Here is an 18,356-nt window from a genome sequence, read left to right as displayed (position 1 = left end):
CAATAATTTCTTTCACTTTTTCCACGGTTTAATTGGTTGTTGGTGAGCTTGGGCGTTGAGAACGTTCGTCACCTTTAACTTCTTCACGGCACACCTAGTAACGCTTATATCACACGTAAACTCTTTTTTTTTTCTCATAGCTGACTCACCAAAGGCAGTATACAACATTTATAAAACTTTGTTATATTTAATTCCACTTTTATAGTAAGATTCAATGCCAACAGTTTTTCTGACAACTGACGATCAAATATGGCTGCCTGTGTACAGGTATGTTTCAGTCATGTTCATCAACACAATAACGAAAAATCTCACGAATCAGACTGAAGAATCCGCGGAATTACAAATTTCCCGGTACTTTTTGAACATACCTCGTATATCTTTTCTGGACAATCTCAATACTAAAATGACGATTTAATTTTAGTATTTATGTTAATTTTGCAATTTTTATAGTAATTAATGCATTCAAATACACTTGTGTACAATGAAAAACGGCCATCCGTCCTTCATGAACTTGTCGACGATCCATTAAATAGTCGCCTTCTTGAAAATGATTATATACTGACTGATCAGCAAGAACATTATGACCACCTGTCTAATAGCCGGTATGTCCACCTTTGGCTCTGATAAGAGCGGCGACGCGTCGTGGCATGGAAATAATAGGGCCTTGGTAGGTCACTGGAGGGAGTTGGCACCACATATGCACACACAAGTTACCTATTCTCCGTAAATTCCCTGGAGAGGCGATGAACACCGACGCCACGTTCAATCACTTCCCAATTGTGTTCGATCGGGATCAGATCTGACGAGTTGGGGGGGCGGGGGAGGGAGGGGAGGCAGGGGGGGGGGCAGCACATCAATTGGAACTCGCCACTGTGTTCCTCGAACCATTCCATCACACTCCTGGCCCTGTGACATGGAGCATTGTCTTGCTCAAAAATGCCAGTAGCATAATGGAGCTGCCGCCAGCTTGTCTCCGTCACGCTGCACAGGTGTCAAAGAGCTGTTCCCCTGGAAGATGACGGATTCGCGCCCTCCCATCCGCATGATGAGGGAGGTAACGGGATTCATCAGGACATACAATGCTCTGCCACTGCGGTAGTGTCCAGTGTCGATGGTCAGGTGCACATTTCAGTCGTAGTTGCCGATGTTGTGGTGTTAACATTGGCACGTGCATGGGTCGTCGACTACGGAGGCCCATCGTTAGGAGTGTTAAGTGCACTGTGTGTTCAGACACACTTGTACTCTACCCAGCATTAATGTCTGATGTTAGCTCCGCTACAGTTCGCCGCCTGTCTTGTTTTACCAGTCTACCCAGCCAACGTCCGATATCTGTGATGAGGTGAGGCCGCCCAACCCCACGACGTCTGGTTTCGCCACGTATTGAAGACACCACAGCAGTCCTCGAACACACAACAAGTTGTGCAGTTTCCAAAATGCTCGTGCCGAGCCTCCGGACCATCACAGTCTCTCCTCGGTCAAACTCAGATATATCCGTGCCTTCCCCCTTCTACACAGGGACAGCACGCTCACTGATACTACGGGTACCGTGCGTGTGTCCGACTAGCAGTCATTCCTCGCCAGGTGACGCTGTTATCGCCTGGGTGAGTTTATATCGGAAGTAGGTCGATAGTCAAAATGTTCTAGCTGATCAGTGTATGTAAAGTCATGACGCAGAAACACAACTTTTCAAATTCGACACTGATAGAGGACAGTTGAAGATATAACTAAGCAGAGTGCTGTAGACGGAGTAAGTGAAAGAAATGACAACTGCAACAACTGTATTTGTATTACTGAACCACTGGTCTTTTGTTCCGAGCTTGGTACAGAGTTAATGACTCATCGGATCAAAAAAATTAGTCATTTCCAGGACACATCGCTTGAATACCATGTAAAACTGCCTCTAGCCTTGACAATTGTGTCAATCCACCGAGGAAGAGAATCGACAAGTTTGTGCAGGTATATCATGTACAACTGCAGCCACTCACACCACGAACGTATGAGTGCAAGCCTGCGAACAGGGCTATTGTCGTCTTGGAATACGGGAGTGTCCACAGCACACTCCTCAAGAATATGTAGAAGAAATGGCAACACTTGGTCACCGAGAACGTTGAATAAATATCCTGGTTGTTGTCCGTGGTAACTTAATTGCGTAGGCCCAGGTCATGGTACGAAAAACGATCCCAAAGCATCACAGAATGAGCTCTGTTTTGAACTACACCCACTACACACTGCAAACTGGTCAGTCGGTGCTGTCGATACCTTTCATTTGGAAAAAATAAAAAAAATTTGCGACTCGTCGGACCACACTATATGCCTCCATTCAACTATGGTCCAGTTTTATGTGCTCCTTGCCCCGTTGAAGACATTCAGCTTTACCTGCCGCTGTGAGAAATGGGGTCTTGCGAGAAACCTGGACTCCAGATGTCCATTAAATGCAGTTTCCTTCGCAAGTTTCGCTTCGGAACTGGTAGAGATGAATCTGCATTCACAGACGCTAGCAGTTCCTTTCGGGTTTGAAATCGGTTATCACTGACAAGAGGTGACCCTCTTCTCTGGTTCTAACGGTTAAACTCTTTTTATGACTTTACGCTGTGTTAAGTGGCTGAGATATGTACGGGGTTCCTTGCAGACAGGTTTGACAGGCCACGTTGATACACTTTCAAATTGGACAACGTCATTGACAATGCGGTCATGTGCACGTCCAACCACTTTTCTGCCATTTTGTGACTTCTCTATGTCGACCCATCTTACTGCGTTGATTTCCTAAAGCCCACTGGCATATACAAGCACCGTTCACATTACTTCACCGTCATGACTTACATCAGACTCACATGACGAAGGGATACTTATTCTACAACTACACCATCTACAGCACTTCAAAAAAAAGTGATGTATTTTAAGAGGGAGTCTAATATCTTGTCCAGTGAGCTTAGATACTATAGACAAGAGACAACTGCATCGGAAAGCACAATTCATGCGATTACTGAATTTCAGCAAGGTCGTATTACAATCCTGCGAAGCCTATAAGGTTCTTTGGAAGAACGGCACAAGCCTGAATTAGTTAGGCCGCTCTTGATGTTGATACAGATGTTTAAAGGAATATACACCTACTTCTTTTCCTGGACAACGCACAGGCATCACTGTCGCAGCATGGAAGCCGAATAAAAAACTAGGACCTATGTGGCAATCACAGTATTAGTTAGAACCATCCAAAATCGTTTTTCGGAAGCTGGGCTTGAGATTGTCATTCACCAAGTTGCCTTCCACAGTCTCGTATGGTATATAGAAAGATGCAACTGGAGGGATGAATAATTCGTCGTTGTGTTTATTGATAAGAACAGATTCTTCCGTATTGTCAGTTATGGTAGTCCTCGAGTGTTTAGTCGGTCAGGAGAGCTGCAAATATCAAAGTGTATGTGGCATCGAGATGGTTAACAAATTGTTCACATCATAGCCTGGGGAACCAAGTTTACAATGACCACGTACCTCTGGTATCTGTACAGAAAACACTGGACTGTGCAGGATACAACCAGAATAATATACCGAACTTACTGTTGCAACGACGATAGGGAGATGGGTTGTTCCTGCAAGCCGACAGCCGTACCTATAACTGTTGATCCATGACCAGTATCCAGTGCACAAGAGTATATCGTAAGATAACTACGTAAGACTTTTCTTACTATTACTTTTTCTGTCAGGTTGTGTTAATTTCTGCCCCAAACATTGCGTTAGTTACCACCCCGAATTCCCTGTTTAGCTGAGCTGTAATGTAAGGTGACGATGACGCAGACGTTTCGACATCTGCATTTCCTCAGTCAGGTTGTGTGATGGAGGATACATCGTGTATCAGTGTCATTGTTCCACATTCTTATTGTATCTTTGAACTGTGTTCGTGAAGATCAACTGTCACTATGTTTCCGTTTAAGATCGAGTAAGCCTAAATTTCTTATCAGGGTACTAGGCGAGATAATGAATAACCATCTTTGATACCGCGTTTTCGAGTGTACTTTCTCGTGTGATACCTTTGGTAACGTTCTGCGTGCATCGTGCCGCGTTTGGATGTAAAGATGAGCTTCAAATTTCTAACTACCATGATGTCTATATTGCCAAATATATATCAGCTACGATAGTTTCATTTGAGGATGCTCTATTAAAACGGAAAACTATTTTATTAGTAAACAGAGAAACATCAAAACTAAAAAGTAAAAAACAAATGCAGCAGAACATATGGCAACTTTTTTTTTGTAATTCTTATCAAATGCTGTCAAATATCGACGAAGTATTCAGTTAATTATAGGGAGCATACATTTGCCAATCTTACGCTGACTAAACAAAATCACGATGCATCATTCAGATTTTATATGATTCTCTTTCTTTCTCTCTCTTCCGCTAGCCTCACTTGGTGATGAATATTTAAGGTTCAGTCCCGCAAAAGTTTTGTTAGTGACATACTTCATGATTTGAACTGTTGTGTTTTCGAGTGCACTTCAGCATCTGTCATCCAAATATCTAGTTTTGTTCAGGTTGTAACTTCCCTGCTTACAGCTGCTTCAAAAGCTAGCCATTGTTTCCTGTGAGGCTCGAGAAATTACTCTACGTGATTACAATAATAAGTGGCATTTATTACGCAAGTCTCCTGAAGCCACTCGACGAAGAAAGCAAAAAGAGACTAGGATTGGAAATAAAGGTCTTTCATACGGATAATGTACTCGCGCACGAAGGTGCTACGACAGTGGAAAAAACATGGAAATGTTCACCCTAATTACCAGATATTCAACCCTTCCACTTTCACCTGTTCTTACATCGAACGTAATTTATGGCTAGAAAACATTTGGAGTATTAAGAGGATATGGCGACCGTAGATGGTTATTTTGGAGAATTTCCAGAATAACACACCAGGTATTACTTGAAATCAGTCTTGGTTGCAGTTTTAGTTTTTTTATTTATCAACTACGCGTTTCACCTTATTTAGGCCTCTTCAGGCTGATCTTAATTTGATATTTCATAGAACGATCCTTTCGACAGTGTAGCTAAAGGGCGTCGTCGAGTACATCTGGCCAAACATCGCCTTCGTTAACCTCAGTAAATAAGAGAAATATAAAATATTAAAAGCGGATAAGAGAATTGACCAATGATCTAAGGCGAAGGTTGGCCTGATGTACTCAACGACGTCCTTTAGCTACACTGTCTAAAGGAGCTTCCTAAGAAATACCAAATTAAGATCAGCCTGAAGATGCCTAAGTAAGATGAAACGCGTAGTTGATAAATAAAACAACTAAAATTGCAACCAGACTGTTTTCAAAATCAAATGGTTCAAATGGCTCTGAGCACTATGGGACTTAACATCTATGGTCATCAGTCCCCTAGAACTTAGAACTACTTAAACCTAACTAATCTAAGGATATCACACAACACCCAGTCATCACGAGGCAGAGGAAATCCCTGAGCCCGCCGGGAATCGAACTCGGGAACCCGGGCGCGGGAAGCGAGAACGCTACCGCACGACCACGAGCTGCGGACTACTGTTTTCAACTAATACTATTAAACACTGGTTTGCTGATTCATCCCACAGATGGATTGGAAGATTTTCTATATCACATACGGCATGAAATCTTCTCCCAGAACAAAAATTGGAGAAAGTTATTAGTCTAAAAGAGGATTACATTGAAAATTAGCTAATTTTTACCGAAAATATAGAAACCATCACTAACTAGCTTACAATTTTTATCTTTCCATAGTACTTGGACAAAAAACAATTACGAGATTAGCATCTTATTTGCTTCCACCTGTTCCCACATCTAACGTTATTTGGGCCCGAAAACGGCCAGAGTCAATTAAGAGACCAGGGCTAGTGTAGATGGTTAGTTTGAAGGGCTTTCTGAACATCATTCACAGGACGAAGCTTTTTTGAGTCATCATCATCATCTTACTGGTATGATGCCGCCCGCCACGAATTCCTCTCACGATCTAATCTCTTAGTCTTATGGCAGCATTTGCACCCTCCGTCCTCATTTTTTGTTGGATGAAATTTATTCACAAATAAAAATTGAAGAAAATGCGTAGTGCTAAAACTGGACTACATTGAAAATTAGCGTATTTTTATTAAAAACTAGCTGAGTACACAATGTTGCCCAGGTATGTATTTATTTATATCTTCTATTAGTCCACCTCCTCCTTTGTCCCCTCTATGCCCGTCACCTGCTTCATCCCATTTCTGTCCTTCTCGTCCACCCCCTCTCTCTGTCCATCTACCCCTCACTCTGTGCATATCCTCCTGCCCCTCTCTGTCCATTTTCTCCTCCTTCTCTCTCTGTCAATCTGCTCTTCTCCCTCTGTCCATCTGCTCCTTCCCCTTCTATCCATCGCCTCCTCCCTCCTCTCTCTGTCCATCTCCTCTTCCTGCGTACCTCCTCCTCCTCCTCTCTTTCTCTGTCCATTTCCTCCCCATCCTCTCTCTGCTCATCTCCTCCTCCACTCTCTCTGTCTATCTCCTTCTCTTTCTTTTCCCTGTCCCTTCTCCTCCTCCTTCCTTTCTCTGTCCACCTCCTCCTCTCCCCCCTCTGTCCATTTCCCCCTCCCCATCTCTCTGTGTGTCCTCCCCCCCCCTATCTTTTTACATCTCTTCCTTGCCCTTCGCTGTCTGTCGATCTCCTCCTCCTTCCTTCTCTCTCCACGCTATCATGCTCATACCGATAGGGCGCTGGTGGTTCTTACCTCCACAGTATTTTTTTCCAGATCGTAAGTAATACGTATATATAATTTGGTTGAAATCATACCAAGGGTTTAGGATGAGCTTTTAACCCGTGGCTTTGCCTGCGTACGTACATGTCAAATATATTTCACACATATTTAACATATATGGGTACTGTCTACAAGAAGTTTCCCGAATGGAGTTAGTAGCAAGGAAGTAATATATTTAAACATCTTGCATGATGCGGCAATACTTTACGCATCTCACTGTCTGTAACGTTATACCTATCTGTCGAACAATGGCATAATTTTGCTGGTTCATTCAGTGAAATATGTGAATACTGTCTGCAAAATGTGTCACAAATGAAGTTAGTAGTAAGGAAATAATAAATTAAAACGCCATGTTTCATGCGGCAGTTTTACTGCGTGAACAGCGAAAATGTAGTAAGCGATAAACTTTGTTCCTTTCATCATTTTGTGGGGCTTGTCAGCGAGAAAAAAATTGGTAAAGATCTCATATTGTGTGTAAAGTTTGTTGCAAATCATTAAGTGTTCTCATTCTCAAATACTGAGTGACTAAAATATGGGTATTCACGCGTCGTGGGATACACAGTTTTCTCACCACATTTGATAGGTAAGTCGTTCTTACCCCCACAGCGATGATTTACAGACAACAAGCGATATGTGTACCAAGTTTGGTCGAAATCTTTTCACTGGTTTAGGAGGGGATGTGGAACATAAATACATACATACATACGTACATCCATTTCTGTATTTGTGGATATACAGAGTGTTCGGAAATTCCTGTTACGAACTTCCAAGGCTTGTAGAAGGTAGTGGGTACATAGCATTTTGAACAGGAACCCATGTCTGGTTTTCCGTTCTCAGACGGTTTCAGTTCAGATGTGTAACGCGTCCACGTCTGCTGTGGGAAAGAGGTAAGTCTGAGAGTTGCATACCAGAATGTTCTGGTATGCAATAGGGTAGACAGGATGACGTGTACTACGTCAGACGGTCACCTGATCTCACTTAACGTCTGCCTTTCTGTGAGACCTTTCCAATGCCTGAACGTCTCCGATACTGTAAACATGGTTCGGTACACGTTTTCGGAATACACAGACATGCCCCTTGTGTATGATGAAGCTCGAGGTAACGGATGAGCTGCTAGTCGGCTGTATCACGAGTGTTCTCCGCAACGTAGCACGTCCTTGCACAAACCTTTTGCCCAAGCTACGCAGCACCTTCAAGAAACAGGTACCTTCACCGTGAGGAGGCAGGCTGTGGTGCCGCAACGCCGCACGCACCAATTTTAAGAATATGTACTGCATCGCGTTGAAGAGAGCCACTTCAACGAGTACTTTGATAACTGAGCGAGCAATGAGTATTAGTCACAGTATCGTCTGGGATGTTCTGCGTGAGAAATAATTACATCCGTACCGCTTACAAACGGTACACGCTATGGGTCCAACTGATTTTGCACAACGCATTGCCTACTGCACGTGGTTCATGCACCGCTGCATCGTCAAATGGTTCAAATGGCTCTGAGCACTATGGGACTTAACATCTGTGGTCATCAGTCCCCTAGAACTTAGAACTACTTAAATCTAACCAACCTAAGGACATCACACACATCCATGCCCGAGGCAGGATTCGAACCTGCGACCGTAACAGTCGCGCGGTTCCGGACTGAGCGCCTAGAACCGCGAGACCACCGCGGGCTGCATCGTCACACCCCTGTTTCCACCTCCAGTACTGTTCACAGATTAATGTAAGTTCACTACGGATTGTGTTCTGTATTCGCGAAACAGCCATGTCTGGGCAGACAAAACCGTCGTGCCATGCATGTTCAGCCGGCCGGTGTGGCCGTGCGGTTAAAGGCGCTTCAGTCTGGAACCGCGTGACCGCTACGGTCGCAGGTTCGAATCCTGCCTCGGGCATGGATGTGTGTGATGTCCCTAGGTTAGTTAGGTTTAATTAGTTCTAAGTTCTAGGCGACTGATGACCTCAGAAGTTAAGTCGCATAGTGCTCAGAGCCATTTGAACCATGCATGTTCAGGGATTTCAGCACCGTTTTGGTATTAACGTGTGGGCGGGTATTCTGGACAGTCATGTGATATGGCCACATCTCCTTCCATTCCAGCTAACCCGTCCTGCACGCTTGAACTTCCCAAAACATATCGGACCCGTTCTTGGAAGTTGTGCCACTGAATATCCGTCAGTAAATGTGGTTTCAGAATGATGGTGCGCCAGCTCTATTCTCACGTGCGGATGGGAGACATCCGAAGAGGCCGATACGGTCTAAACTCGTCGGCGCAGCGACCGCCGGATTTAACTCCTATGGACTACTTCTTGTGGGGTCGTATGCAAAGTGTATTTTACGAGACTCCTGTAGAGGCAGGAAGATCTGCTAGCACGAGTTCTGGCCACTGCATTAGATACTGAAAATACATCAGATGGGATGGGGATTGTGCATCAGTACATGCTTCTTAGGTAAAATGTCTATAACAATGCTAGAAGTAGCCACATCGGGCCGCTTTTGTAACTCATATGATGAAAGGAAAGAAGTTTATCGCTTACTATATTTTCGCTGTTCACGTAGCAAAACTGCCGCATGAAACACGGATTTTAATTTATTATTTCCTTGCTACTAACTGCATTTGTGACACATTTTGCAAACAGTATTCACATATTTCACTGAATGAACCAGCAAAATTATGCCATTGTACGACAGATAGGTATAACGTTACAGACAGTGAGATGCGTAAAGTATTGCCGCATCATGCAAGATGTTTAAATATATTACTTCCTTGCTACTAACTCCATTCGGGAAACTTCTTGCGGACAGTACCCATATATGTTAAATGTATGTGAAATATATTTGACATGTACATACGCAGGCAAAGCCACGCGTTAAATGCTCGTCCTAAACCCCTGGAATGATTTCAATCAAATTATATATACATATTACTCACTATCTGGAAAAAAAATACTGTGGAGGTAAGAACCACGAGCGTCCTAGCGGTGTGAGCGTGATAGCGTGGAGAGAGAAGGAAGGAGGAGGAGATAGACAGACAGCGAAGGGCAAGGAAGAGATGTAAAAAGATAGGGGGGAGGACACACAGAGAGATGGGGAGGGGGAAATGGACAGAGGGGGGAGAGGAGGAGGTGGACAGAGAAAGGAAAGAGGAGGAGAAGGGCAGAGAAAAGAAAGAGAAGGAGATAGACAGAGAGAGTGGAGGAGGAAATGAGCCGAGGGTGAGGAGGAAATGGACAGAGAAAGAGAGGAGGAGGTACGCAGGAAGAGGCAGGAAGAAAATGCCTCTGAGCACTATGGAACTTAACGTCCCCTAGAACTTAGAACTATTTAAACTTAACTAACCTAGGGACATCACACACGTCCATGCCCAGGGCGGGATTCGAACCTGCGAGCGTAGCGGTCGCGCGGTTCCGGACTGAAGCGCTTTTGTAACGCATCAGTACTGTTCTGTACGTACAATATGCTGGGTTCTGTTTTGTTTTGAAATAATGTAAACACGTAATGTTTAAAACAAACAAATATGCTTAAGTGATAAATGGATGTTTCTTTATGCTCCCTTTCGAATTGTTACATAATAATTGTACTGCGTCGCGCCTAATTTAATTTCTCAGGCAGATGTGGACGAGTTAAAAATCTGAATTGAAACTGTCGTAGAACGGAAACGGTATGTTTTCTTACACTGGTTCCTCTTCAAAATATTATGTACTCACTCCCCTCTACAAATCCTAGAAGTGTGTAACGGGAATTTCCGAACACGCTGTATAGCCTGTCACTAAAGATCTCACACTTTACCTTGCACTCGTCCCTTGTCGAGAACCAACACTTCGAACTAATTTCAAGGCGTGTTTGTTGAAACGGGCGCTGGCAGCGTTAAGTAGTCAGCTGTCGTCGCTTGGAGAGCTCTTCATCGACTGGCGAGTGCGACTGTGCAGCCAAGTCGTGGGCTATAAACTAGGTAGATTGGTCTTGGTAGTTGGTAAGCAGTTAGGCGGGCATTGTGGCGTGTAATTGGAGCGCGGCGTGGCGCGGACGTGCCTACTTACGGGGGTCGTTGAGCACAGGCCCGTAGTCCGGCAGCGGCGCCAGCGAGTGCTCACTCTTCTTGGCCGTGGACGGCGGCCGGCGCTGGCAGCAGGCGTACAGGAAGCCGCCGCAGCTGCCCTCCAGCAGCCCCGCAGACATCCAGCAAGTCAGGAAGAACTCACACGTCCCTTGCGAGCACATCGACTGGTCGCCCGCGAAAGGGTACGGCTGTTTTCGGTACTCTACAAAGTACACCACCGACATCTGTTACTTGCCAGTCCACAGGCCAGGGAGGATCCGCGAAAACTTCCGACGTTAGAGAATTTTGCGCTGTTTTACATATTTTCGGGCTCTTCTGCTGTTCTTCGGCGCCCACAGTTTCCATTTGCTTAGCTCGGAAATAAAATCTGGGCAAGTACACGACGACATTACAACAAAATTTTGGCAGATACTATGAAAGAAAGAAAGCAGATGTTGTAACTCAAACTTCATCATAATTTTCATTTCTGATTTTGTAATTACGCTTTCCTCGACCTGACGGTAAAAGTCGTGAAAGAGACTTGTTACTAACTGAATTCCACAATTTCGGCGCATTTATATAAAAAACGTAAATACAATTATAATCGACACGCAATTCAAAGAGGTAATTCTAAGAGATTGTTATTTTACGAGGGGAAGCCACGACGTTGGGATCACGGATTTACTTCAAACTTTGTTCTACTTTAGTAGACCATTAAAACAGCACGCGTCTGTTATGTAAAGTATGTATCTGTGCAAAGGGATTGGCAGCAAGTGGTCGTGTGGTTAGCGTTCGCGCATGGTGCCAGGGTCGGGAAAATGGCAGCAGTTCGGATCTCGCAAGCGCTAATTTTTTTAATAAATTTTTTTCATCGCTGGTCTCATTAATCTATTTACATGACATTTGAGAGGTACTGCAATGACAAAAGCCCCATGCTTTCTCATGAAGTTGTTGTTGATTATTTACTATTTGTAATTAAATTTTCAAGGACGAGGGACAGGCTTGGAAAGCCCAAGTCAAACCTCGATAAATAATGATTCGAATAACGTTGTTCACAATCAATAATATATAGTAAGTCACAGTGTGCCAGACCAAAAGAGTAATGTAGAATTACTTGTCTTATGTGCTGTCGACATCACACGTTGCGGGATGTTATTTGCCATACAGACATGGAAAACGTGAATTGAAGCTTCATGCAGATTCACGTGCTTTTTCATATTACCTCTCAAATGTCATATAAATTAAATAACGAGACCAATGATAAAAACATAGAGATTAAAAAAAAATGTTTGGTAGATTCGAACCGTCGCCTCCTCTACGACCCTTTTCCCATGCGCTAGCACTTAACCCGATGACCACAGTGCATTGAGACTAGCAACTCTTTGCACAGCTACATACTTTACGTAGTAGACATGTAAATCTTCTCTTGCAAACTTCTCGGAATTGCCAGAGTAGTGCACATTACTATTTGCAAATAATGTTGTTTTAATGGTCTACTAAAGGTGTACAAAGTTTGAAGTAAATACGTGATCACAACGTCGTGGCCTACCCTTGTTAGTGAACACCGCAGCAATAAACACAATAAATAAAGATGTACATTCTACTCCTTTAAAAAACTGTTTTTCTTGAGAAAGTGACAAGTTGCGAGCCAGTCGTGGAGCAAATATAAATATTCTTTCAACGCTAGCATCTGGCTCTGCACAGCGCAGTAAGGAATATAAATGTATCTCAGAAAAGTAGTTAATCTGTCATTTCGTCGAGTTTTCTCTGCCATTGTCAGACGTCATACAGTCGACGGTAAGTGTCGCAGGGTCGTAAGAAACAACAATACTTCTAGTCTGTAAGTTGATTCGCTTTGGGCTTCACATCACTGCAGTGGCAAATGTGATCCTCTCGATACTGCCGGCATTAAGCAGGGAGGCTGCACTACATCTCTTTTCTTCTAAGAGAGGGCGACTTATAATTAAAGTGATAACGTAATAACAGCTTTGTTTGGAAAAAAGCTATTAATGTCTGCGAAGAGCACATATATGTTTGATATTTCCTCTAACGCCTGAAGTCTTCGAGAGCCTCCCTTCGGTGTGTATGGTCACAAATTATCTTTATTGTCCTGTACATTTCACTCTAAGCCTTTCTTCTGGAAATGTGACTAACAAGCGAAAACTTCTTGTAAGGTACTTCTCTAGAACGAAATCTTTCTAACTAGGGTATAATCTAATGAACTAGCATTGTGTTGTGTTTAACTTATTTGTTGGATATTTGGACATTCTTTAATAACAGGATTTGTATCTGAAATGAACTTTGAATGAAACAGTAATTTATTCGCTATAAACTGCTGCCAAAATAGTTCCTAATTTTTTAAGCAGCATATTTTTACTTTACTATTGAAATGATAATGTTATTTAAATGAAAAAGTAAGGTTTAGAAACTTTATCGGGTTCTTTTGATGACTTAAATACTTTTTAATGAAGCATATTAATTCTGTAATAAATGTTTAACTGGTTGTCAAGTTTGTCCAGTTCGTATCAGTCACAGTCACACTTTCAAAGATTAATTTCCTCAGGTAAGACAGAAAAGAATGCTGCACGAAAAATAAAACTGAGGTGTTTCAGAATGGCGAAGGTTATTTTCATGAGCTATTTGTGCTCGTAATTCATTAAACTACTCGAACAAGTTTATTTTGACAGCTGTAACGATATATACTACCCAAATAGTATCTAATGTTAATAAATACAGTGTTGCCTTTATAGCATGTATGATACACAGTTTCAAAAAAGTTATATCAGAGTGGTGTGGACGAATGTAACTTTTCGTGATGTGTTTACATCATCTATTCTGTGACATTGAGGAACAGCCGGCCGGGGTGGCCAAGCGGTTAAAGGCGCTACAGTCTGGAACAGCGTGACCGCTACGGTCGCAGGTTCGAATACTGCCTCGGGCATGGATGTGTGTGATGTCCTTAGGTCAGTTAGGTTTAAGTAGTTCTAAGTTCTGGGGGACTGATGACCTTAGAAGTTAAGTCCCATAGTGCTCAGAGCCATTTGAACATTGAGGAACACACAATTTTAATCTGGGCATAGGACAATTGCTAGAAAATACGTCTCAGTGGAGCACTTAACTGATTTCAAGAAAGTTTTTGAACTCGTTTCGGGAAAAAATGTGCAAAAAGCATAGGACAATTGCTAGAAAATACATCTCAGTGGAGCACTTAACTGATTTCAAGAAAGTTTTTGAACTCGTTTCGGGAAAAAATGTGCAAAAAACCCTTTATAAACAAGGACTCTTAGTAAGCAATATATACAATATCTCTTGTTACAATTAAACACACTGAGGTGACAAAATTCATGGAATGCTAATGTACACCTATCAGATGGCGATATTATCGCGTGCACAAAGTATACCGTAAAAGGGCAGTACATTGCGGGAGATGATTATGGCCGTACGACACGAATTACCAGACTTTGAACGCGGAATGATAGTTAAAGGTAGACACATGGGACATTTCATTTCGGAAATCGTCAGGCAATTCAGTATTCTCGGATCCACAGCGCCAAGAGTGTGCCAAGAATGCCAAATTTAGCATTACTGCTCATCACAGACAATGCAGTGACCAACGGCTTCCACGTAAATACCGAGAGCAGCAGCGTTTGCTTATGAGTTGTCTGTGCTAACAAACAAGCAACATAGCGTGAAATAACCGCAGAAATAAATGTGGGACGTACGATGCACGTATCCGTTGGGACACTGCGGTGAAATTTAGCTTCAATGGTCTTTGGCAGAAGACCGACGCGAATGCCTTTGCTAGCAGCACGACATCGCCTGCAGCGTCTCTTGTGGGCCCATGACCATATTGATTGGACTCCACACGACTGGAAACCGTGGCCTGGTCAGATGATTCCTGATTTCAGATGGTAAGAGCTGATGATAGGGTTCGGGTGTGGCGCAGATCCCACGAAGCCATAGACCCAACTTCTCAATAGAGCGTTTTACAGCTTGTGATGGCTCCATAATGGTGTGGGCTGTGTTTACATGGAATGGATTGGGTTTTGGTTCTGTTCAGCTACTTGAAGATCATTTTCAGCCATTCGTGGACTCACTGTTCCCAAACAACTATGGAAATTTTATGGACGACAATACGCCGTGTCACTGGACCACAATTGTTCGGGATTGGTTTGAAGAACGTCCTGGACAATTCGAATGAATGATTTGGCCATCCAGATCGCCTAACATGAATCTCATCAAACAAAATCGAGATGTCAGTTCGTGCACAAAATCTTGCACCATGAACACCTTCGCAACTATGAGCAGATATAGTGACAACATGGCTCAGTATTTCTGTAGAGGACTTCCAACGACTTATTGAGTCCATACTACTTTGAGTTGCTGCCTTACGCCGGGTGAAAGTAGGTCCCACACGATATTACGAGATATCTCATAACTTTTTGTACCTCAGTGTAATACGAAGAGAACACACAAACATGAGAGTTGATGAAGGAGCTAGACAAGTTGACTCCATTTAAACAAAAACTATTTCTTATAGACTTGTTACACGTTTCTAAATCGCCAAGCTGAGTGGAAGAAGGAAAGCTTTAATGGGTTTAAAATGGTTCAAATGGTTCTGAGCACTATGGGAAATAACTTCTGAGGTCATCAGTCCCCTAGAACTTAAACTACTTAAACATAACTAACCTAAGGACATCACACACATCCATGCCCGAGGCAGGATTCGAACCTGCGACCGTAGCGGTCGCGCAGTTTCAGACTGTAGCGCCTAGAACCGCTCGGCCACTACGGCCGGCCTTTAATGGTTCTCAGTGAAACAAAATTAGGTTTACAGATGACATTGTTTTGTTTTCTTTGAATGCAGGTAAATTTAGAAAAAAGTAAAGAACCCAATAAGATACGTATAAGGGCAGGGCTGACGATTATCAGTTGTAAGAAAAATATATGTATAATGATTATACTGAAAGTAAGAGATCTCAAATTGACAGTGACATTATTGAACCAGTGAACAGATTCGTGTATTTATGGTAATTGGAAACGACGAGCGGTTGGAAATAATTCATTTAGGAAACAAATGTTATATTCAAAAATAAATGTCGGGAAAGGAATGACATTAACTAGGGTGTATTGCGAGCTGTAATTTCCTGTAGTAGACAGTCAGAAATTGTCAAAATTTTGAGATTTGCGCAGTGGAACATGGCAAGAAACATTTTGCTAATCACGAAAAGTGAGAGGAAGACTAATAAATGGTTGAAATCAAATAGAGGTGTTAAGAGTGTCACATCGACTGTTATGAGACTGAAATGGATGTGGTTAGTTGTACAAGCAGACGATTGGACTCGTTAAGGAAATGTGTTGCTGGAATCTCGTGATAAGAAACAACTTAGCCGACGGCAGTATCGACCTCTACGAGATGTGTAGGCGATATCAGAAACATCCAGGAAATCCTTTGGTGACTAAAGCTGACGATAAGAATAGTGGAAGAGTCTGAGATTGTCCTTGTCAGGTAGAGAACGAAAACTGGCTGTTACTCCTAATCACACAACTTGCTGTTAACAGTACTTATCCATCCAATATGACGCCAAAACGTACAGCAAAGTATACAGCGGACAACAAGGATCCTCATTCATCTTAGCCTATACGTCCGTTGCTACTGACTGACACAACCAGACAGTGTGGATTGAAAATGGATGTTTCTGTCCGAAATCGGTAACCACTACAGCTAAATTTTATCTCAATGCAACTGAAATAAAAAAAACAATTGTCCTATTTCTTCAGTACGTAACAGCTGCGGACCTACCACCCCTGGCAGCATGCCTCAACGAAGCAAACATTTTATTTGTTGATAAAATATCAGGGAGTGGTTCCTTAGAAAATTATAACATTGTTATTTAGTAAATCTGCTGAGAATGTGTTAGACACAAGCTTTGACTGGCGTAGGGTACTTGTAACCTATTTAGCTCCTTTATTTGCTGACACTGTCGAGTGCTTGTTGAATGTGCGTGCGATAGAACATAGAACAGAAAAAAACATATTAGGATCAGTCGAGCTACAGGAAATGACAAATATTAAAAACGACCAGCTGTATGTACTGATCCTTAAAAAAAGTTAATCTGTGGAAAACATTCAGTTTCCATGAAAGTCTGTTAATCTTCTGTTAACCAGTTTCATTTATCACAGGACAGACAGTTGCCCATTTGATAAACACTTCACAGGATACGTAACTGAAGCTAACGTTTTATGATCTGTGGTGAAGGTCTTCTGTATAATCAGAATATATTGGTTCGAATCCATGTGGCTAGCGCAACTTGAAAAAGACCGTTAAAAGGATATTTTTAAGATAAATATTGCTTTGATTACGACAACTACTCATTAAATGGACAACGGAACATAAAGGGTGAGATATAATTGGAAACTATACAGTCTCACTTCCCTCCCCTCCACACCCCCTCCCCTAATCCTCTGCACCCAACTCTCTCTTGAAGTTTCCAGACCCTCTACGATGTACCCAGCTAAGTAACAATTATTCACTTGTGCACAATGAGCAAACAATAAGCACAATACTATTCTATTTTGCATATTGACTGCGTGCGGTGATGTAGCGACAGCCATTGGAGAAATAGTGAACAAGATATTAACGAGTCAGTTTTTATCGGAATGAATATCAACTTCAAACTCCATTATAACTGTGATATGTACGTTGAATAATAGCCTGACAAATGATACCATTTTCTTTAGAGATCCTTCACCATTTTCAAACTGTCTGACCCATATTCTTGAAACAATTAGGCCTTTCCAGAATTTTGTCAGGCGCTTATAGATTTCACTGCTCCATTTCTATTATTACGTTCCCGTTAAGCTACGTTTTGCAAATTTTTGTTTATAGAGAAAAGATTATGTAACACCTAAACGTTCCGTACATAAACGGTTCAGCTGGATAACTTCTAGATTAGCGTTCCATTAGGGTAGGTATATTCCTTTTGACACTAAACTGCGATGCATTTGTTAAAGCTACTTTAAGTTCAGGACTCACCACAGAGGTATTGAATTTTTACACAACAAATTTGAAGTGGTCATGTATTTCTTTCGAGAATGAATTGGAGTCCCGTAGTGAGTGTCTTAGTTCAGAGCATTTCTCAGCTACCGTATACGAAGACGTTCAACAATATACTTGCTTTTTAACGTGTTATAAGCAAAATTTTGGTGTCTCTATTAGGTTGGAGACAGCCAAGACATTTCTGCTTTGGTGGCCTTTTATAGTCAATAGCTGGCTGCGTACGTTATCATAACACCATGAAACCACAGATTGTGTCAATGTATGCGTTGGTAGCGCCATTGCTCCCGTAGGAGCGTAAACAATTCAACGAATTTCTCTGTATCAGCGTCGAGAGCGCGCTTCCACGCACCACTAAGTTTATATTTGCTGTCTCGGACGAAGTTATACTCGCAGTTTTTAATTTCCACTGCCTCTTTAGTAACAGAATCACAGTATGCATAAGCATGAGAGGAGATTATAGTTTCATCAAACTCTGTTTTGTATTTATTTCTGAGGTCGTTCTCAGGAACTGCAGATCTGTCAAATTC

General features: G+C 42.4%; 1 protein-coding gene across 1 annotated transcript in view; it reads right to left on the bottom strand.

The window, feature by feature from the left end:
- The window catches only part of LOC124722416 (serine proteinase stubble), a gene marked incomplete at its 5' end in the record, with an annotated part of 281,318 nt that overhangs the window by 208,383 nt on the left and 54,579 nt on the right, over positions 1–18,356 (bottom strand). The window contains one exon of the mRNA XM_047247582.1: positions 10,771–10,992. Within this exon, the coding sequence (XP_047103538.1) occupies positions 10,771–10,992 (222 nt within the window). The remainder of the gene's footprint in view (positions 1–10,770; positions 10,993–18,356) is intronic.

The sequence above is a fragment of the Schistocerca piceifrons genome, chromosome X (assembly GCF_021461385.2).
Source record: "Schistocerca piceifrons isolate TAMUIC-IGC-003096 chromosome X, iqSchPice1.1, whole genome shotgun sequence".
In the NCBI taxonomy this organism is placed as follows: domain Eukaryota; kingdom Metazoa; phylum Arthropoda; class Insecta; order Orthoptera; family Acrididae; genus Schistocerca; species Schistocerca piceifrons.
This window is presented reverse-complemented; position numbering and strand designations above follow the sequence as displayed.